Source organism: Dryobates pubescens, chromosome 20, assembly GCF_014839835.1.
Source record: "Dryobates pubescens isolate bDryPub1 chromosome 20, bDryPub1.pri, whole genome shotgun sequence".
Taxonomy (NCBI): Eukaryota; Metazoa; Chordata; class Aves; order Piciformes; family Picidae; genus Dryobates; species Dryobates pubescens.
This window is the reverse complement of record NC_071631.1, coordinates 19,514,778-19,536,689: the sequence shown is the minus strand read 5'-3', so window position 1 is coordinate 19,536,689 and position 21,912 is coordinate 19,514,778. Positions and strand designations below refer to the sequence as shown.

Sequence of the window (21,912 nt, the reverse complement as noted above, 5' to 3'; positions counted from 1 at the left end):
ACAGCTACACAGCTCTGAAACCCCTCCAGGGATGGGGACTCCACCACTGCCCTGAGCAGCCTGGGCCAGGCCCTGACAACTCTCAATGGGAAGGAATTGTTCCTCATGCCCAACCTAAACCTCCCCTGGTGCAGCTTGAGGCCATTTCCTCTTGGCCTATTGCTTGCTCCTCAGCTGGGTAGAACAACCCCCACTAGGCTCCAGCCTTCTTTCATAGAGCTGTGGAGAGCAATGAGGTCTCCCCTCTGTCTCCTCTTCTCTAGAATGCAGAGCTACAGGCTGGGGGCAGAGTGGCTGAGAGCAGCCAAACAGAGAGGGACCTGGGGGTGCTGATTGCCAGCTGCCTGAACATGAGCCAGCAGTGTGCCCAGGTGGCCAAGAAGGCCAATGCCATCCTGGCCTGCATCAGGAACAGTGTGGCCAGCAGGAGCAGGGAGGTCATTGTGCCCTGTGCTCAGTACTGGTTAGGCCACTCTTTGAGTCCTGTGTCCAGTTCTGGGCCCCTCAGTTTAAGAAGGACATTGAGAGACTTGAAGGTGTCCAGAGAAGGGCAACAAGGCTGGGGAGGGGTCTGGAGCACAGCCCTGTGAGGAGAGGCTGAGGGAGCTGGGGTTGCTTAGCCTGGAGAAGAGGAGGCTCAGGGGAGACCTTCTTGCTCTCTACAGCTTCCTGAGGGAGGTTGTAGCCAGGTGGGGGTTGGTCTCTCCTCCCAGGCACCCAGCACCAGAACAAGAGGACACAGTCTCAAGCTGTGCCAGGGGAGGTTTAGGCTGGAGGTGAGGAGAGAGTTCTTCGTGGAGAGAGTTGTTGGCCATTGGGATGTGCTGCCCAGGGAGGTGGTGGAGGTGTTCAAGAGGGGACTGGATGTGGCCCTTGGTGCCATGGTCTAATCATGAGGTCTGTGGTGCCAGGTTGGACTTGCTGATCTTTGAGGTCTCTTCCAACCTTGGTGATTCTGTGATACTGTGCTACTGATACTGTGACATTTCTGGCCTCTGGGCTGCTGTGCCTGAAAACCAAACACTGCTGTCCAAAGGCCAGCTGAACTCCCACTCCACTGGGAGCAAACACCTGCTTGCTTAGTTTTCCAGCTGCCTTGTGCTCCAAGAGTTCTGTGATGGCCATGGCCAGCCCTGCCTGAGGGCTCTCCACCTGTGCTGCTTGGAGAGGGGCAAGGAAGAGGCAGGAGTCACCTCAACACCCAGCGGCTGCTGTTCAGTGGGACCAAGCTGAGGGGTGCAGCTGGCATCTCTGAGGGGCAGGATGTATCCAGGGGGACCTGGATAGACTGGAGAAATGAATATCCTGAGGTTCAACAAGGCCAGATGCAAGGTCCTGCACCTGGATGGTGGCAAACCCTGGTATCAGTCCGGACTGGGAATGAAGGGCTGGAGTGCAGCACTGTGGAGAAGGAGCTGGGGATGCTGGGGGGTGAAAAGCTGGATGTGAGGTGGCATCAAGAACCCAAACCTGTCCTGGGCTGATTCGTAGCAGTAGGGGCAGGGAGGGGATGCTGCCCCTCTGCAGTGCTCTGCTCAGACCTCCCCTGCAGTGCTGGGGCAGCTCTGGAGCCCTCAGCACAGCACAGACAGGGCCAGAGGAGGCCACAGCAATGCTGGCAGGGCTGGAAGCCCTTTGCTGTGAGGCCAGGCTGAGAGAGTTGGGCTTGGTCAGCTTGGAGAGGAGTAGGCTCCAGGGAGACCTTCTGGTGGCCTTGCAGTGCTTCAAGGGCTGAGCAGAAAGCTGGGGACAGGGTTTTGAGCAGGGCCTGTGGTTAGAGGACAAGGGGGGATGGTTTGAAACTCAAAGAGGGAGATTCAGAGTGCAGGAGGAAGAAATGTTTGTCCCTGAGGGCGGTGAGAGCCTGTCCCAGGCTGCCCAGGGAGGTGTGAGCTGCCCCATGGCTGGCAGCATTGCAGGTCAGGTTGTGTGGGGCTGTGAGCAACCTGCTCTGGTTGGGGATGTCCCTGCTGGCTGCAGGGGTTGGACTGGGTGAGCTCTGAAGCTCCCTTCCCCCCCAGAGCAGCCGGCGGTCTGGGAGGGGAGGTGTCTCTGGGCAGCAGCGGGGCCGGGGCAGGGTTGCTGCCGCTGCTGTCTCCTAGCAGCCGGGACGCGGTGCAGGGGCCGCAGGAGCCCGGAGCGGCACCGGCCGGCGGGTGGGCCCGGGGCTCCGCCGTCCTTGGCAGCATCCCCCGGGCCGGGGAAGGTACCGGCGGCTGCGCCTGGCACCCAGGGGCAAATGGTGCCGTCTGCGACCAAGCCTGGCGCTGCGGGGACCCGGCGAGGACGCGCAGGTGATGCCTCGGTTCCTGCACGTCAGGCAGCAGCCAGCCTGGCTGTGAGCTGCTTCTGCAGCCCCTGCACATGCCGGTGGGGTGGGCAGTGGGCTGGGGGCAGTGGGACAGGCACGGAGCAGGCAGGATGCTGGAATAACCTCCTGCACCAGGACAGGTGAGAGGGGACCTGCTGGGAAGCAGCTCCACAGAGAGGGACCTGGGAGTGCTGGGGGACAGCAAGTTCCCCATGAGCCAGCAGTGTGCCCTCAGGGACAAGCAGGCCAAGGGTCTCCTGGGGTGTATCTCCAACCTGGTTAATTCTATTCTATTCTACTCTATTCTATTCTATTCTATTCTATTCAAGGAGACTGTGGCCAGCAGGTCAAGGGAAGTTCTCCTCTCCCTCTACTCTGCCCTAGTGAGGCCATGCCTGAAGTCCTGGGTCCAGTTCTGGGTTCCCCAGTTCAAGAGACAAAGGGAACTGCTGGAGAGAGTCCAGCAGATGCTACAAAGATGATAGAATAGATGCTGAGGGGCCTGGAGCAACTCTGTGAGGAGCAAAGGCTGAGAGCCCTGGGGCTGTTCAGCCTGGAGAGCAGCCCCAGAGGGGAGCTGAGCAATGCTCAGCAAGAGCTAAAGGAGCTGTGGGGGGCAAGAGGCTGGGGCCAGACTCTGCTCAGTGATGCCCAGGGACAGCACAAGGGGCAAGGGGCACAGACTGGAGCCCAGGAGGTTCCATCTGAGCAGGAGGAGAAAGTTGTTTGTTGTGAGCATGCTGGAGGCCTGGAGCAGGCTGCCCAGAAAGGTTGTGGTGTCTGTCTGGAGAGCTTCCAAGCCCAGCTGGGCAAGCTGCTGTGGGTGCCCTGCATGGGCAGGGAGTTGGACTGGATGATGTCCAGAAGTCACTTCCAACCCCATCCATTCTGTGAGTATAAGATTCCATAGAATGGGTCGGTGGATAAGGGCAGGAGTGGGCAGGATGCAGGCAGAGTGCTGGGCTGGGACACTGGAGCGGGCAGGATGCAGGCAGAGCACTGGGCTGGGATACTGGAGGGGACAGGATGCAGGCAGAGCAATGGGCTGGGACACTGGAGCGGGCAGGATGCAGGCAGAGTGCTGGGCTGGGACACTGGAGCGGACAGGATGCAGGCAGAGCAATGGGCTGGGACACTGGAGCGGGCAGGATGCAGGCAGAGTGCTGGGCTGGGACACTGGAGCGGGCAGGATGCAGGCAGAGTGCTGGGCTGGGATACTGGAGCGGGCAGGATGCAGGCAGAGCGCTGGGCTGGGACACTGGAGCGGGCAGGATGCAGGCAGAGCAATGGGCTGGGACACTGGAGCGGGCAGGATGCAGGCAGAGCGCTGGGCTGGGACACTGGAGCGGGCAGGATGCAGGCAGAGCGCTGGGCTGGGACACTGGAGCGGGCAGGATGCAGGCAGAGCGCTGGGCTGGGACACTGGAGCGGGCAGGATGCAGGCAGAGTGCTGGGCTGGGACACTGGAGCGGGCAGGATGCAGGCAGAGCAATGGGCTGGGACACTGGAGCGGGCAGGATGCAGGCAGAGCGCTGGGCTGGGACACTGGAGCGGGCAGGATGCAGGCAGAGTGCTGGGCTGGGACACTGGAGCGGGCAGGATGCAGGCAGAGCAATGGGCTGGGACACTGGAGCGGACAGGATGCAGGCAGAGTGCTGGGCTGGGACACTGGAGCGGGCAGGATGCAGGCAGAGTGCTGGGCTGGGACACTGGAGCGGGCAGGATGCAGGCAGAGCGCTGGGCTGGGACACTGGAGCGGACAGGATCAAGGGAGAGCGCTGGGCTGGGACACTGGAGCGGGCAGGATGCAGGCAGAGTGCTGGGCTGGGACACTGGAGCGGGCAGGATGCAGGCAGAGCGCTGGGCTGGGACACTGGAGCGGGCAGGATGCAGGCAGAGCGCTGGGCTGGGACACTGGAGCGGGCAGGATGCAGGCAGAGCGCTGGGCTGGGACACTGGAGCGGGCAGGATGCAGGCAGAGCGCTGGGCTGGGACACTGGAGCGGACAGGATGCAGGCAGAGCAATGGGCTGGGACACTGGAGCGGACAGGATGCAGGCAGAGCAATGGGCTGGGACACTGGAGCGGGCAGGATGCAGGCAGAGTGCTGGGCTGGGACACTGGAGCGGGCAGGATGCAGGCAGAGCGCTGGGCTGGGACACTGGAGCGGGCAGGATGCAGGCAGAGCGCTGGGCTGGGACACTGGAGCGGGCAGGATGCAGGCAGAGTGCTGGGCTGGGACACTGGAGCGGGCAGTATGCAGGCAGAGTGCTGGGCTGGGATACTGGAGCGGGCAGGATGCAGGCAGAGTGCTGGGCTGGGACACTGGAGCGGGCAGGATGCAGGCAGAGCAATGGGCTGGGACACTGGAGGGGGCAGGATGCAGGCAGAGCGCTGGGCTGGGACACTGGAGCGGGCAGGATGCAGGCAGAGCAATGGGCTGGGACAATGGAGCGGGCAGGATGCAGGCAGAGCACTGGGCTGGGACACTGGAGCGGGCAGGATGCAGGCAGAGCACTGGGCTGGGACACTGGAGCGGGCAGGATGCAGGCAGAGCGCTGGGCTGGGACACTGGAGCGGGCAGGACGCTGTATTGGGGTGGCAGGACAGGCAGCTGCAGGTAGGACACAGGTGGAGCGTGGGTTGGAGACAGTGCTGTTGGCCGCCACCAAAGCACTCCCAAGGCTGTCAGTGTCCCTGTCTTCCAGGATGCCAACCACAAGGCACGTGCTACCGGTCCCCAGTCGCCAAGTGCCATGCCCTGGGGACCCCTGCTGTGGAGGAGAGCTCAGCTCTTGTGTCCCTAAAGAGCCGAGATGCCACCCTGGCTCCTGCGCCTCTCCGGTCACCCTCCAATACCAACCAGCCCAAGGACTTCATTCGCTGCCTGCCACCCCACCTCTCCATGTCCATCCTGGGTAAAGCTGCTCTGGTTTTCCAAGGGGGGTTTCCTCCAAGGGTACTGCATGGTCTGTGGTGTGGGCACGGGTTAGACAACCTGTCCCTTTCATTCCTCAGGTCTTTTGGACCAGAAGTCCCTGAAGGCCTGCGCTGCTGTGAACAGGTTCTGGGCTTACCTGGCCCATGCAGTGGAGAAGGAGCGTGCTTGTCAAAGCATGGTGCAGGAGAAGATCCAGTACCTGCAGGTGTGTTGCCTGGGCTCCTGCTATTATGTTCTGCTGCTGCCTAAGCTGTTAGATCACAGTCATAGAACACCAGCTTGAAAGGGACCTCAAGGATCACAGAATCATAGAATTGTCAGGGCTGGAAGGGACCTCAAGGCTCAGCCAGTCCCAACCCCCCTGCCATGGCCAGGGACACCTCACACTGCAGCAGGTTGCTCACAGCCACCTCCAGCCTGGCTGCAAACACCTCCAGGCAGGAGGCTTCCACCACCTCCCTGGGCAGCTTGTGCCAGGCTCTCACCACCCTCCTGGGGAACAACTTCTTCCTAACATCCAGTCTGAATCTACCCACTTCTGGTTTTGCTCCATTCCCCCCAGTCCTACTATTACCAGGATCAGCTGGTCCAACCCTTCTTAGCAAAACCCTGGTCTAGAGAAGCTGGCCCAGCTCCTCTCCAGCTGCATCTTGAAGATGTCCCTTGCTGGGACCCCAGCACTTCCTGGGGAGATGATTCCAATGGCTGATAGTCCTTGTTGTGAAGAATTGTCCTCTTGTATCCAGTCAGAATCTCTCCAGAAGCCACTTGTCCTATTTGTTAGGCTCCACTGAGCAGAGCCTGGCCCCAGCCTCTTGCCCCCCACAGCTCCTTTAGCTCTTGCTGAGCATTGCTCAGCTGCCCTCTGGGGCTGCTCTTCTGCAGGCTCTCAGCCCCAGGGCTCTCAGCCTTTGCTGCTCCCAGAGCTGCTCCAGGGCCCTCAGCAGCTCTGCAGCCTCCCCTGGACTCTCTCCAGCAGTTCCCTGTCTCTCCTGAACTGGGGAGCCCAGAACTGGGCCCAGGACCCCCATGATGTGGCCTCACTAGGGCAGAGCAGAGAGGCCCTGCCAGCCACACTCTTCATGCACCTCAGGACACAATTGGTCTTCTTGGCCACAAGGGCACATTGCTGGATCATGACGAACCAGCACTCCCAGGTCCTTCTCTGCAGGGCTGCTTCCCATCAAGTCACCCTTCCCCTCTACAGGTGCAGGAGGTTGTTCCTTCTCTGCAGGGCTGCTTCCCATCACCTCTACAGGTGCTGGAGGTTGTTCCTTCTCTGCAGGGCTGCTTCCCATCACCTGTACAGGTGCTGGAGGTTGTTCCTTCTCTGCAGGGCTGCTTCCCATCACCTCTACAGGTGCTGGAGGTTGTTCCTTCTCTGCAGGGCTGCTTCCCATCACCTGTACAGGTGCTGGAGGTTGTTCCTTCTCTGCAGGGCTGCTTCCCATCACCTCTACAGGTGCAGGAGGTTGTTCCTCCACAGGTGCAGGACCCTACCTTTGCCCTTGGTGAACTTCACGAGGTTGCCTCTGCCCAACTCCCCAGCCTGGCCAAGAGACACAAAGTTAGAGGCCTCTGCATGCTTGGCTCTGTGAAGAGAGCCCAGATAGCTGAGCTCTGTGCTAGCATGCAAAGAAGACTTACTGGAAGTGTTCCCACATTTAAAATGAATCTTAAATATTGATGGAGAAGTTCTGAGAGCTTCTCATCTCAGGGGGTTTGGAGTCTGAACCAGCTGAGTGCTCACCAAAAAAAGAGAAGGGCCTTGCAATTTTTGCAGCTTGTCAGAATCTGAGGTTGGAAGAGAATAAAAAGTGATTCTTTTTTTAAGCCCCAAGAAGCTGAAGCTTTCTGCTGACAAAGCAGGGAGTGTGAGCCAGGTCTCTCAATGACAACAAGCCAGGGTGGGCAGCTCAGCTTTGGAGGTACCTTCAGCGCCCCTTTGAGATGCTGAAGCCTCTCAGCACCCTTCCCGTGGGCTCGGCACTGAGCATGGTGCCTCTGCTGTTTCCTTCCAGGGGCTGTGCCCTAGAGGAGCAGTTCCAAACTATGCTAAGATCGTTGATGTGGCAATTCCCCACCTAAACAAAGAGGGCGAGGTCACCAGAGCGAAAGACAACGATTCAGAAAGACAAGTGAAGGTAGGGGGGAAGGTGTTTGCCTTCCGTGGATCCTGCACTCGAGGAGTTGGGGAGGGAGGGGATGTGGTGGTCTTGGGAGACAGGACAGTGAGCTTTGCTTTGCTCTTCTCCCACTCCTCCCCCTGGCTGGCAGCATCGTGAGCAATTCACAAGGACCAGCGCTGGCTGAGCACCTTCTTGCATGCAGGGGAGGGAACCTGCACCCCTGAGCTGCTGCCTAGTCCTAATGTGTCCCCTGGTCATGTGCAGAGCCTGGAGGCTGGGGTGCTGGCAAGGCTGGGGAGCATCCCAAGGACACAGCCTCTCCTTCAAAGAATAAAGGCTGAAACTGCCAGGTCTTCAGTTGTGCCACAGGAGCAACCTTTGTTTCCACACTCCCCAGGGGCTGCTGCGCTCTGGCTGTTCACAGACTCACAGAATGGGTTGGGTTGGAAGGGACCTTAAAAATCACAGTCTCACAGTCTCACAGTATAACTAAGGTTGGAAGAGACCCCAAAGATCATCAAGTCCAACCTGTCTCGAGAGACCTCATGACTAGACCATGGCACCAAGTGCCACATCCAATCTCCCCTTGAACACCTCCAGGGATGGGGACTCCACCACCTCCCTGGGCAGCACATCCCAATGACGAACGACTCGCTCAGTGAAGAGCTTTTTCCTCACCTCCAGTCTAAACCTCCCCTGGCACAGCTTGAGACTGTGTCCTCTTGTTCTGGTGCTGCTTGCCTGGGAGAAGAGACCAACCCCCTCCTGGCTACAACCACCTTTCAGGTAGTTGTAGAGGGCAATGAGGTCACCCCTGAGCCTTCTCTTCTCCAGGCTAAGCAACCCCAGCTCCCTCAGCCTCTCCTCACAGGGCTGTGCTCAAGGCCTCTCCCCAGCCTTGTTGCCTTTCTCTGGACACCTTCAAGTCTCTCAATGTCCTTCCTAAACTGAGGAGCCCAGAACTGGACACAGGACTCAAGGTGTGGCCTAACCAATGCAGAGTCCAGGGGCACAATGACCTCCCTGCTCCTGCTGGCCACACTATTCCTAATGCAGGCCAGGATGCCGTTGGCCCTCTTGGCCACCTGGGCACACTGCTGGCTCATATTCAGGCAGCTGGCAATCAGCACCCCCAGGTCCCTCTCTGTTTGGCAGCTCTCAGCCACTCTGACCCCAGCCTTTAGCTCTACATGGGGTTGCTGTGGCCAAAGTGCAGCCCCTGGCACTTGGACTTGTTGAATGCCATCCTGTTGGCCTCTGCCCATCTGTCCAGTCGGTTGAGGTCCCTCTGCAGAGCCCTTCTGGCCTCTAACTGATCAACATCTGCTCCCAGCTTGGTGTCGTCTGCAAACTTGCTGATGACTGACTCAATGCCCTCATCCAGACCATCAATGAAGATGTTAAAGAGGATGGGGCCCAGCACTGATCCCTGGGGGACTCCACTGGTGCCTGGCTGCCAGCTGGCTGTGGCACCATTCACCACCACTCTCTGGGCTCAGCCTCCAGCCAGTTCCTAACCCAGCTCAGAGCTGCTGTCCAAACCACGAGCTGACAGCTTAGCCAGCAGTTTGCTGTGGGGGATGGTGTCAAAGGCCTTGCTGCAGTCCAGGCAGACCACATCCACAGCCTGCCCCACATCCACCAGGCAGTCACCTGATCATAGAAGGAGATCAGGTTGGAGAGGCAGGACCTGCCCTTCCTAAATCCATGTTGGCTGGGCCTGAGCCCTTGGCCATCCTTCAGGTAATCATCCCTCCCACCAGCCCACAAGCCCTCATCCAACCTGGCCTTGAACACCTCCAGGGAGGGGACATCCACAGCCCCCCCCAGGCAACCCTTGCCAGTCTCTCCCCGCCCTCACTGCAGAGAATTTCTTCCTGAGTGCTCCTCGCCAACACTTTGTGTCTCTGGTCTCACCACAAGAGTGAGGACCAAGCTGGGAGGCTTGACACCATGGAATGATGTGGCACTCTTCCCTCCCTGAGCTACTTTCCCCCCTACTTCCCTTCCCTTCAGGAGGAGGAAGACAACTTGCAGGCAGCCTATCACGATGTCAAAACTGACACGGTCCAGCTGGAAGAGAGGAATATCTTCTGTGGCTGCTACAACATCCGTGTCCTCTTGGAGCAGTGAGTAGGCTGCCCAGCTGCAGGGCCCAAGAGCAGCTTCTGAAAGCTCACCCCATTCCCTGAGATCCTTCCATGGGAAGCACCCTTCTCCAGAAGGGTCTCTCAGAGGCAGTGTTAGGAAACCCTGAGTGGCACATCCAGGTTCTTCTCATGGTTACGCCAAGAGAAGCTGGTTCTAAAGACATAAGGGTGATAAATCCACAGTGACAAAGGGGCACAGGGCTGGGAGGAACCTTCTCCCCTCTTCAGAGTCAGCCTTCAGATGCTTGGGGATGCAAAACTAGGGACCTTGGCTGTGGTGCCCTGCAAAGGATCCGTCTGCTTAAGTGTACTGACCATTGGGCTGCTCAGTAAGGAGAGCCACAGAGAGGTCTTGGTTGGAAAAGCCCTTTCAGATCATGGAGCCCAACCATTCTCTAACTCTACCAAGGCTGCTGCTAAGCCATGGCCCTCAGCACCACATCTTTGAAATGCCTCCAGTGAGGAGGACTCAACCTCCTCCCCAGGGGAGCCTGCTCCAGTGCTTGAGAGCCCCTTCCAATCTAAACCTCCTATGGCACAAGCTGAAGCCATCCCCTCCTGCCCCCCCAAGCCTCAGGGAAGCTCCTGTCACAGTCTCAGGCCCACTCTGCCTTGCCAGCTGGCTGCAGCTCATCTCAGGCACTCTTTCTCCTCCAGAACAGACCAAAGCAGAGTAATCCATTACGATGGTGGGGACCTGGTGGCCATCGGCTCTGCGGACCGGCAGGTGAGGCTTCTCGACATGTCAGAAATGAGAGGAGAGCTTCCTGCCTTCTCTGGCCACGTTGGCAGCATCAGGGCACTCCTCCTCAACGAGAAGAATGGCTTTGTCCTCAGCACAGGCCTTGATCTCAGCATCAGGTGAGCAGAGTGTCTCGATCCGGAAGGGGAAAGGAGACTCAGTTCTTTTGGATATTCCCATGTTGTGAAATTAGAGGCACAAACGAGGCCAAAATAGCAACAGCTAGGCTGTTGATTACATAAATAAAATGGAAATAAGAAGGGGAGAGGGAGAAGATAGAGAGGGAGAGAGAGAAGAGAGAGAGAAGAGGAAAGGAATTATATTACCACACCCCCCACACCCCCGCCAAGACAGTTGGAGTCTGTGGAGGAAAGGTGCTGCAGGAGATGCTGGGTCTGTAGAGAAAGGGTGCTGAGGCTTTGGCTGGAGAAGAAATGAGGTCCCTCTGGGCAGCCTGGGTCTGTAGAGAGAGGGTGCTGAGGCTTTGGCTGGAGAAGAGATGAGGTCCCTCTGGGCAGCCTGGGTCTGTAGAGAAAGGGTGCTGAGGCTTTGGCTGGAGAAGAGATGAGGTCCCTCTGGGCAGCCTGGGTCTGTAGAGAAAGGGTGCTGAGGCTTTGGCTGGAGAAGAGATGAGGTCCCTCTGGGCAGCCTGGGTCTGTAGAGAAAGGGTGCTGAGGCTTTGGCTGGAGAAGAGAGGTTCTCCTCTGGGCAGCCTGGGTCTGTAGAGAAAGGGTGCTGAGGCTTTGGCTGGAGAAGAGATGTGGTCCTCTGGGCAGCCTGGGTCTGTAGAGAAAGGGTGACTGGCGCCTGGGTCTGTAGAGAAAGGGTGCTGAGGCTTTGGCTGGAGAAGAGATGTGGTCCTCTGGGCAGCCTGGGTCTGTAGAGAAAGGGTGCTGAGGCTTTGGCTGGAGAAGAGATGAGGTCCTCTGGGCAGCCTGGGTCTGTAGAGAAAGGGTGCTGAGGCTTTGGCTGGAGAAGAGAGGTGTTCCTCTGGGCAGCCTGGGTCTGTAGGGAAGGGTGCTGAGGCTTTGGCTGGAGAAGAGATGAGGTCCCTCTGGGCAGCCTGGGTCTGTAGAGAAAGGGTGCTGAGGCTTTGGCTGGAGAAGAGATGAGGTCCCTCTGGGCAGCCTGGGTCTGTAGAGAAAGGGTGCTGAGGCTTTGGCTGGAGAAGAGATGTGGTCCTCTGGGCAGCCTGGGTCTGTAGAGAAAGGGTGCTGAGGCTTTGGCTGGAGAAGAGATGTGGTCCTCTGGGCAGCCTGGGTCTGTAGAGAAAGGGTGCTGAGGCTTTGGCTGGAGAAGAGATGTGGTCCTCTGGGCAGCCTGGGTCTGTAGAGAAAGGGTGCTGAGGCTTTGGCTGGAGAAGAGATGAGGTCCTCTGGGCAGCCTGGGTCTGTAGAGAAAGGGTGCTGAGGCTTTGGCTGGAGAAGAGATGAGGTCCACTGGGCAGCCTGGGTCAGCTCCATGAGTTGCAGTAGATGGCACTTAGGACATGGAGAGAGGGTTCCATCTGCTTCCTTCCTGCTCAGCGGCATGGTCCTCCTTCTGCGTTTCTCTTCTTCTAAGCCAGTAGTGGTCAAGTCTTTTATACAGTTTTTAGTCCTTAGCTCTGTGTCCAAGCATTGTCCCTCAGGAATTCAGGAGCCAGGAAATCCTCCTTAGGTAAATATCCAGGTATCCTTCCCCAGGAAATCTTTCTGTGCATTTCTGTGTGTTTGGGCAGGGGTCAGGATGGAGGGGGGAGGGGGCCTCCACCCCCTCGTCTCCATCTACCTGCCCACACACTCATTACACATCAGGAGTCCATTGTCTCGCCATCCTCCCTTCCTGGGGGTATCAGATAGCTGGAAATGATCTTGTCCTGAAAGCATGATGGCTGGGTCCTTGGGCCATTGTTGTAGGCCAGCTGCAGTCCAGTGTTACCACGATGCAATCACAAGGTGATTTGCATCCAGGATTGGTCTTTGCACCTTCCTTCCAGTGGCTCTGCCCAACAACATATTGTCTGGGCAAGCAGCAAGTGATTTTATCTTTGTTGAATCACACCAGGAGTTTAGACTCTCACACAGAGCTGGGGCTGTCCCCCAGATATCAGCCCCTCAGCTGACCTGGGAGGAGAGTAACTTAGATCCGCCCCCCCCCCCCCCCCCCTTTAGCGCTCCTCCTCCCATCCCTTCTGTTAGAGTAATGAAGAAAGGAGAGTTAGGGTTGGAAGGGACCTCAAGGATCCTTTGTAGCAGCCTGGAGAGACAGAGCAGCACTGGGGGAGGGGGAATTCTTGCCTGGAAATGGTGGGGGTTCCCCTGCTCCAGGAACAATGACTCTGCAGAGCCCCAGTCATAATTGTCAGGGTTGGAAGAGACCTCCAGGCTCAGCCAGTTCCAACCCCCCTGCCATGGCCAGGGACACCTCACACTGCAGCAGGTTGCTCACAGCCACATCCAGCCTGGGCAGAGCCACATCCAGCCCAGCAGGGAATGCATCTCCTGCTCAACAAGGACAAATTGTTTCCCAGCTGCAACCAGTACTGGATGGCAAAATAGGAATCACAGAATAGGAAAGGTTGGAAAGGACCTCAGAGAGCATCTACTCCAACCTCCCTGCCATGGGCAGGGACACCTCTCAATTAGACTCAGCTGCTCATCCAGCCTGGCCTTGAGCACCTTCAGGGAGGAGGCAGCCACAGCCTCCCTGGGCATCCTGTTGCAGTGTCTCACCACCCTCATACTGAAGAACTTCCTCCTAGGCTCCAGTCCAATCCTGCTCTCCCTCAGCTTCAAACCCTTCCCCTTTGTCCTATTGCTAGACACTCTTTATAAAAGGTCCCTCTGCAGCCTTCCTGCAGGATGCCTTCAGGTATTGGAAGGCAGCTCTAAGGTCCCCCCAGAGCCTTCTCTTCTCTAGGAAGATCAGGTTAGGCCACACCTTAAGTTCTGTGTCCAGTTCTGGGCCCCTCAGGTTAGGAAAGATGTTGAGCTGCTGGAAGGTGTCCAGAGAAGGGCAACAAAGCTGGGGAGGGGTCTGGAGCACAGCCCTGGGAGGAGAGGCTGAGGGAGCTGGGGTTGCTTAGCCTGGAGAAGAGGAGGCTCAGGGGACACCTCATTGCTCTCTACAGCTCCCTGAATGGAGGTTGTAGCCAGGTGGGGGTTGGTCTCTTCTCCCAGGCAAGCAGCACCAGAACAAGAGGACACAGTCTCAAGCTGTGCCAGGGCAGGTTTAGGCTGGAGGTGAGGAAAGTTCTTCCCAGCAAGAGAGATTGCCCATTGGGATGTGCTGCCCAGGGAGGTGGTGGAGTCCCCATCCCTGGAGGTGTTTAGGAAGAGACTGGATGGGGTGCTTGGTGCCATGGTTTAGTTGATTAGATGGTGTTGGGTGACAGACTGGACTCAATGATCTCAGAGGTCTTTTCCAGCCTGGCTAATTCTATCCTATTCTATCACTGATACAGAGGTTTTCCTGAAGCACCTCAAACCACCAGATGTGTTTCAAATAAGCCTTTGTCAGCAAGGGCAGAACCTCACTGCATCAGCTTCAAGCTCAAGGGTGCTGGGTGTCTCCAGAACCTTTTAGGCAGCCTGTAGCAGGCTCCACACCCTGGTACCTGCTGCAGCAGAGAATCACCATGGCATCAAGGCACTGGGTTGGAAGGGATCTCTAGGGGTCATCTACTGCAACCCCTCCTGCAGTGAGCAGGGACATCCCCAATGAGACCAGGTTGCTCAGAGCCACATCAAGCCTGACCTTGAATGCCTTCAGGGATGGGGCCTCCACCATCATCCCCTCCCTGGGCAATGTGTTTCAGTGTTCAACTACCCTCACAGTTGAAGAACTTCTTTCTAATGCCCCCTCTAAATCTACCCTACTCTAGTTTCAAACCATTACCCCAGTGCTACCAGCCCTTGTAAACAGTCCCTCCCCAGCCCTCCTGTGCCTTCAGGAACTGGAAGGCTGCTCTGAGATCTCCCTGGAGCCTTCTCTTCTCCAGGCTGAACAGCCCCAACAGTGTCATGTCCACCACTAAGCCATGTTTAGGCTGCAAGAGTGGTCAGGGATTGGCAGAGGCTGCCCAGGGAGGTGGTGGAGTCCCCAGCCCTGGAGGTGCTCAAGAAACCTGTGGCCATGGCACCTGGGGAGATGGTTTAGTGGCCATGGTGGGGTTGGGCTGATGGTTGGACTCAAGGTCTTTTAAACCAATGCAACTCTCTGATTCCATGTTCTTACCTTGGCACCAGCCAGTACAGAAAACATCTCACTCTCCATTTTGAGGTTGACTGAAGGTAACCACACCAAAGATGCTTTCTGGTTGCATTTCCAGGCAGGCTGGAAGCAAAAGAGCAAAGCCTATGGGTAAAAACTCCATGCTAAGCCTGGCTTGAGCATTCCAGATCCTTCAACACCCCAGTGGAATGACTCTTGACTTGAACCTGGAGTGCATGGGAGAGGAGCTGGGCCTGTTAAGTAGGAAGTAGTGATTCAGATGAGGAAGCCAACAGCTAAGTTAATCACTGTACTCCATGTTTGGCTGGTCCTGTGTAGATATTGGGATATACACAATGGTGCCTGCCTGAAGATCTTTCATGGCCACTCTGGGACTGTCACCTGCTTGGATTTACATGGAGACCACTTTGTGTCAGGAGCCAGAGATGGGACATTGAAAGGTGAGAGCCAAGGCTAGGAGCTGCCCAGCCACAGGCAGTGAGCAACAGGCAGAGCAGGTGGGGGCTGGGAGGAGGGTGACACAGGCAGTGTCATCTGAGGGGGAATCTTAGTGTCATCAGAGAGGGAATCTTAGTGTCTCATGTTGCTGCTTCCAGCCCAACCCAAGCTGTGGACACATCCACATGCAAGGTCTCTGTATCACTGGATCAATTATCACCACTCCTGCTCTGCTTCAGCTTTAATGGCTTTGAGGCTTGAGGGCCAGACTTAGGACAGTGGTGTCCTCTGCCAGCTTTGCCACAGCTTTCCTTGCCATTAGCTCAGAGAATAAGGACAAAGAAAATGAGCTGGGTTTGGGGCCTTGAATTTAAACTTGTTGCCATGCAATTAAACTTCTTAAAGCAAGCCTTGGACCTGTGCAGAGCTGCAGGTACCAGGTGTAACCAGAACCCCAGTGTGATGGGCTTGGAAGGGACCTCTGGAGATCATCCAGTCCCACCCCCTGCTCCAGCAGGGCACCCACAGCAGCTTGCCCAGGAGCACAGTGCCCAGCTGGGCTTGGAAGCTCTCCACACCAGGAGACTCCACAACCTCTCTGGGCAGCCTGCTCCAGGCCTCCAGCACCCTCACAACAAACAACTTTCTCCTCCTGCTCAGATGGAACCTCCTGGCTTCCAGTCTGTGCCCACTGCCCCTTGTGCTGTCCCTGGGCACCACTGAGCAGAGCCTGGCCCCAGCCTCTTGCCCCCCACAGCTCCTTTAGCTCTTGCTGAGCATTGCTCAGCTGCCCTCTGGGGCTGCTCTTCTGCAGGCTCTCAGCCCCAGGGCTCTCAGCCTTTGCTCCTCACAGAGCTGCTCCAGGGCCCTCAGCAGCTTTGTAGCCTCTGCTGGACTCTCTCCAGCAGCTCCTGAACTGGGAGAGCCCAGAACTGGACTCAGGACCCACATAATGTGTCCTCCCTAGGGCAGAGTAGAGAGGGAGGAGAACCTGCCTTGACCTGCTGGCCACACTCTCCTTAATGCATGCCAGGACACCCCCGTGGCCACAAGAGCACACTGCTGGCTCATGGGGAGCTTGCTGTCCCCCAGCACTCCCAGCTCCTTTCTCTGTGGAGCTGCTTCCCATCAGGTCCCCCCTCAGCTGTGCTGCTGCAGGAGATTGTTCCTCCCCAGGTGCAGGACCCTACCCTTGCCCTTGGTGAAGCTCATGAGGCCCAGCTCTCAGCCTGGCCAGGTCTCACTGAACGGCAGCACAGCCTGAGGGGGGTCTCCACTCCTCCCAGCTGGGTACCATCAGCAAAGGGGCCGAGGGTCCCCTCCGTCCCTTCCTCCAGGTCACTGCTGAGGATCTTGACGGGTTCCAGCAGTGCTTTTCACTTCTGTTGTGCTCAGCAACCCCCACCCTTGGGATGTGTATTTGTGCTGTTCCCTGACAGTGTGGCACCTGGAGCTTGGGAGGTGCCTGAGGACCCTGAGGCACGGCAGTCCTGTCTGGGCAGTCAAGATGGACAGGCACTGCCTCATCAGCGGCTGCGAGAGAGGCAGGGTGAAGGTCTGGAGTGCTGACACCGGTGCCCTTATCAAAGTAAGTTCCTTCTTAGGTGGCTCATTCTGTGCTAAAGGGTCACCAGGCCCTTGGTGCTGGTTTATCACAGGCTTTACAAGACCAATAAATCCCCCAAAGCACAACCAGACAGAGGAGGCTGAAGGGAGACCTCATTGCCCGGCAAGGAGGTTGCTGTGAGGTGGGGGTTGGTCTCTCCTCCCACCCTTCAGGTGAATGAAGGGGAGGAAATGGCCTGCAATTGTGCCAGGGGAGGGGTAGGGTGGAGATCAGGAACATTTCTTTGCTGCAAGAGTGGTCAGGGATTGGAAGAGGCTGCCCAGAGGAGTGGGGGAGTCTCCATCCCTGGGGAGGCGTTCAAGGAACGCGTGGCCATGGCACCTGGGGACATGGCTTGATGGCCACAGGGGTCTTAGGTCTCAGTGATCTCAGAGGCCCTTGCCAACCAAAACAATTCTATAAGCCTGTGATAAACTGAAGTAAGAAACTCTTTGTAAGCATACAATACAAGAGCTGGTTTAAGTTTAGGCTGGAGGTGAGGAGCAAGTTCTTCCCAGCAAGATTGGCCATTGGGATGTGCTGCCCAGGGAGGTGGTGGAGTCCCCATCCCTGGAGGTGTTCAAGGGGGGATTGGACATGGCACTTGGAGCCATGGTTTAGTAGTCATGAGGTCTTAGGTGACAGGTTGGACTTGATGATCTCTGAGGTCTTTTCCAACCTTATTGATTCTATGGTTTGCAACTGATTGTCAGTGTTAACCCAGCACTGAACCCTCCTCACTACTTGCTGTCTGTAGAGACATTGATTTGTGCTTCTCTGGAAACCTTCAGAGCCTGGGAAGAGGGTGGAAGGCCTTGACTGACAGCTCTGGGGGCTGAAGGTCTCATGGGATAGCCCAAAGCATGACACATGCTCTCAGAATCACTTTACAAAGCTAAAGAAGAGGTCTTGTTGCAGTGACTTCTATTTAGGATGCTATAAAGGTGGCAAATGGATGTTAATCCCATGCCAGGAGCTCATTGTCAGCAACAAGCTCAGAGGATTTCTTATGAGTGGCTACAAAAGCAGCAAGTTATCCCCAGGGTGTGTTGGTGGGTGAGAGTAACACCCAAGAGAGCTAAAACATAAATTCTGAGGCTGGTATTGGGAAGAATAGAATAGAATAGAACAGAGTAGAGTAGAATAGAATAGAATAGAACAGAACAGAATAGAATAGAATAGAGTAGAGTAGAGTAGAATAGAATAGAGTAGAACAGAACAGAGTAGAGTAGGATAGGATAGGATAGGATAGGATAGGATAGGATAGGATAGGATAGGATAGGATAGAAGAGGATAGGATAGGAAAGAATTGAGTAGAATAGAATAGAATAGAGTAGAATAGAACAGAGTAGAGTAGAGTAGAATAGAACAGAGTAGAGTAGGATAGGATAGAATAGGATAGGATAGGATAGAATTGAGTAGAATAGAATAGAATAGACTAGAATAGAATAGACCAGACCAGCTTGGAAGAGACCTTTGAGATCAGCTAGTCCAACCTATCATCCAACACCACCTAATCAACTAACCCATGGCACCAAGCACCCCATCCAGTCTCCTAAACACCTCCAGGGATGGGGACTCCACCACCTCCCTGGGCAGCACATCCCAATGGCCAATCTCTCTTTCTATGAAGAACTTCCTCCTAACATCCAGCCTGACCCTCCCCTGGTGCAGCTTGAGAGGTTTATTATAGAATGGTTTAGGTTGGAAGAGACCTTAAAGATCCTAGAAGGGACCTATTTCAAACCCCGCTGCCATGGGCAGGGACACCTCCCACCAGCCCAGGTGGCTCAAGGCCTGATCCAACCTGGCCCTGAGCACCTCCAGGGAGGGGGACACCTACAACCTCCCTGGGCAGCCTGTGCCAGTGTCTCCCCACCCTCACTGGAAAGGATTTCTTCCTACTCTCCAGTCTCAGCCTGCCCTCCTCCAGCTCAAGGCCATTGCTCCTCATCCTGTCACTCCCAGCCCTTGCCAGAGCTCCTTCCCCATTAGATATCTTTGTCATCCAGACTGCTGAGAGTGCTGCACCTCTTTGTTGTCCCCTGCAGACCCTGGAGGGGCACCAAGGGCCAGTGAAGTGCATGAGCTTTGACCAGTGGCACCTGGTGACGGGAAGCACCGATGGATATGTCCTGGGCTGGAGCATGTTGGGAAAGCTCAAGAGATGCCTCACAGCCTTCCGCCACCCGAAGTAAGCATTGGTTGGGTTCCAGGTTCTCCTCAATGAACTGCCCAGGAGATGGCTGCCTTGTAGGATCAGAAGAGCCCTTACTTATCAGTGCTAGGTTTGAAATACCCTCACTCTCAACAGTCTTCACCTTTAAACCAGCTTCAGACACTACGTGATTGCAACTGGTGTGGCTGTCCCCTCCCTGGAGGTGCTCAAGGCCAGGTTGGATCAGGCCTTGAGTAAGCTGGGCTGGTGGGAGGTGTCCCTGCCCATGGCTAGGGGGGTTGGAGCTGGGTGATCTTTAAGGTCCCTTCCAACCCAAAGCATTCCATGATTCTGTAAGAGCAGACCGTGGGTGTGTTGGAGGTGGCTGAGTTACCTCTTCCAGCTGTGCTATGGCATCTTCTAAGCCTTCAGTTGTACATCACAAGTGTGACAGCTGCAGCATCATGTTGTGTTCATCTACTGCTCTAGACACAGAAATGAAATGCAAAATGCAGCAGATGGCCAGAACCACGCTGGTTGCTATGAGGATTGAAGTGAGGCTGGAGGGGAGGAGAAAGTTCTTCCCAGCAAGAGTTGTTGACCATTGGGATGTGCTGCCCAGGGGAGTGGTGGAGTCCCTGTCCCTGGAGGTGTTCAAGAGGGGATTGGATGTGGCACTTGGAGCCATGGTTTAGTTAGTTATGAGGTGTTGGGTGATAGGTTGGACTTGATCTCTCAGGTCTTTTCCAGCCTTATTGATGCTGTGAGGGTGTGCTGGATGGGTTGGATGGTTGGGACATGGAGTGACTGTGAAGGGTTTGAATACCAGGCCTTTGAAATATGGTTGTACCCCTGCTCTCAGCACTGCTGAGGCCACACCTCGCATCCTGGGTTCAGTTTTGGGCCCCTCCATCCAAGCAGGACATTGAGGTGCTGGAGCAGGCCCAGAGAAGAGCAACAAAGCTGGGGAAGGGTCTAGAAGACAAGTCTTGTGAGGAGCTGCTGAGGGACCTGGGCTTATTGAGCCTGCAGAAAAGAAGGCTCAGGGGAAACCTTCTTGCTCTCTACAACTCCCTGAAAGGAGGTTGAATTCAGGTGGGGCTTGGTCTCTTCTCCCAAGGAACAAGCAGCAGAACGAGAGGAAATGGCCTCAAGCTGTGCCAGGAAAGCTTTAGGTTGGACATGAAGAACAATGTCTTCATCCTTGAAGGTGGTCAAGGCCTGGCCCAGGCTGCCCAGGGCAGTGGTGGAGTCTCCATCCCTGGAGAGGTTTCAAAGCTGTGGAGATGTGGTGCTGAGGGCCATGGCTTAGTGGTACCCTGGCAGTGCTGGGTTCATGGTTGGAGCTGATGATCTTGAAGGTCTTTTCCAATCTAAACTGTTCTGTGTCTTGGTCAGCAGCCATGTCTAGCCTGTCCATGGTGGCAGACCACTGCATCTCCTCCAAGACAAGGGGCAGACGACTGCCTCTCATCAGGAAAGCGCAGTGGACATCCCAACCCTCACCTGTTGTGTTCCCAGGCAAGTCCTGTCCCTGGAGTTCCTCTACCTGAGGGTGATCAGTGGCTGTGCAGATGGAAAGATTCGAATATTCAACTACCTGACTGGAAACTGCCTCAAAGTGCTGACAGCCAGCAGCAGAGGGGACCCTGTGTCTTCTTTCTGTGTAGCAGAAGACAGGTTGGTGCTGACAGCTGCCATCAGTGCTGGGCCCCATCCTGTTCAGCATCTTTAGTGATGGTCTGGATGAGGGCGTTGAGTCCATCAGCAGTACATTTGCAGATGGTACCAAGCTGGGGGCAGGAGTTGATCTGCTGGAGGGTAGGAGAGGCTCTGCAGAGGGACCTTGCCAGGCTGGACAGATGGGCAGAGGCCAACAGGATGGCATTCAACAAGTCCAAGTGCCAGGGGCTGCACTTTGGCCACAACGACCCCATGCAGAGCTACAGGCTGGGGTCAGAGTGGCTGAGAGTTCCCAAACAGAGAGGGACCTGGGAGTGCTGATTGACACCTGCCTGAACATGAGCCAGCAGTATGCCCAGGTGGCCAAGAAAGCCAAGGGCATCCTGGCCTACATCAGGAACAGTGTGGCCAGCAGGAGCAGGGAGGTCATTGTGCCCTGGGCTCAGCACTGGTTAGGCCACACCTTGAGTTCTGTGTCCAGTTCTGGGCCCCTCAGTTTAAGAAGGACATTGAGAGACTTGAAGGTGTCCAGAGAAGGGCAACAAGGCTGGGGAGGGGTCTGGAGCACAGCCCTGTGAGGAGAGGCTGAGGGAGCTGGGGTTGCTTAGCCTGGAGAAGAGGAGGCTCAGGGGAGACCTTCTTGCTCTCTACAACTCCCTGAAGGGAGGCTGTAGCCAGGTGGGGGTTGGTCTCTTCTCTCAAGCAACCAGCACCAGAACAAGAGGACACAGTCTCAAGCTGTGCCAGGGGAAGTTTAGGCTGGAGGTGAGGAGAAAGTTCTTCCCAGCAGGAGTAATTGGCCCTTGGGATGTGCTGCTCAGGGAGGTGGTGGAGTCCCCATCCCTGGAGGTGTTCAAGAGGGGACTGGATGTGGCCCTTGGAGCCATGGTTCAGTTGTCAGGAGGTGTTGGGTGTTGGGTAGTAGGTTGGACTTGCTGATCTCTGAGCTCTTTCCCAACCTGGCTGGCTCTGTGCTTCCATGCTGAGTATCCTGGGCTCTGTGTTGCACAGACACAGCGAGTCCCTCGGGCAGGAGGTGCTGTGTTGATGACCTCTGTGCTGGTAAGGACTTTCCCTTCCCCAGGATGGTGATCAATACTCCAAGGAGTCTGTTGCTGTACGAGTTTGAGGATGTGCCGTGGGACTACACCTTGGAGACTGACCGAGAGGCGGCGGGCCAGACCAGCAGGTGCATGGGGAACTACAGAGCCAAATGGCTCCAGCTCCACCAGGCCCAGGGGGACCTGAGCCAGCTGCACCACCTCGGTGGGGAGGCACAAGGTACTGACCAGCTCCTGCTACCAGTCACCAAAACCCTGTGGAACCTCTCAAAGTGTTGCCTACAGCCTCGGCAACACGCTGGCAGGTTCTAAAATCACTGAACAGTAGGGTTTGGGAGGGACCAATGGAGATCCTCCTAAAGCAGGGGCACCCACAGGGACAAAGGTGCAAGGGAAGTCACTTTGGGTGAGAGACCATCCAGTCCAACCCCCTGCTCCAGCAGGGGCACCCACAGGGACAAAGGTGCAAGGGAAGTCAG

General features: G+C 56.4%; 1 protein-coding gene across 1 annotated transcript in view; it reads left to right on the top strand.

Moving 5' to 3' along the window:
- Positions 1-21,912, top strand: part of FBXW10B (F-box and WD repeat domain containing 10B) — a 29,198-nt gene that overhangs the window by 1,870 nt on the left and 5,416 nt on the right. The window contains 12 exon segments of the mRNA XM_054171108.1: positions 2,103-2,315; positions 5,019-5,112; positions 5,115-5,228; positions 5,329-5,456; positions 7,273-7,389; positions 9,397-9,509; positions 10,188-10,391; positions 14,806-14,927; positions 16,365-16,513; positions 18,583-18,725; positions 20,211-20,369; positions 21,457-21,653. Of these exon segments, the coding sequence (XP_054027083.1) occupies positions 2,103-2,315; positions 5,019-5,112; positions 5,115-5,228; positions 5,329-5,456; positions 7,273-7,389; positions 9,397-9,509; positions 10,188-10,391; positions 14,806-14,927; positions 16,365-16,513; positions 18,583-18,725; positions 20,211-20,369; positions 21,457-21,653 (1,753 nt within the window).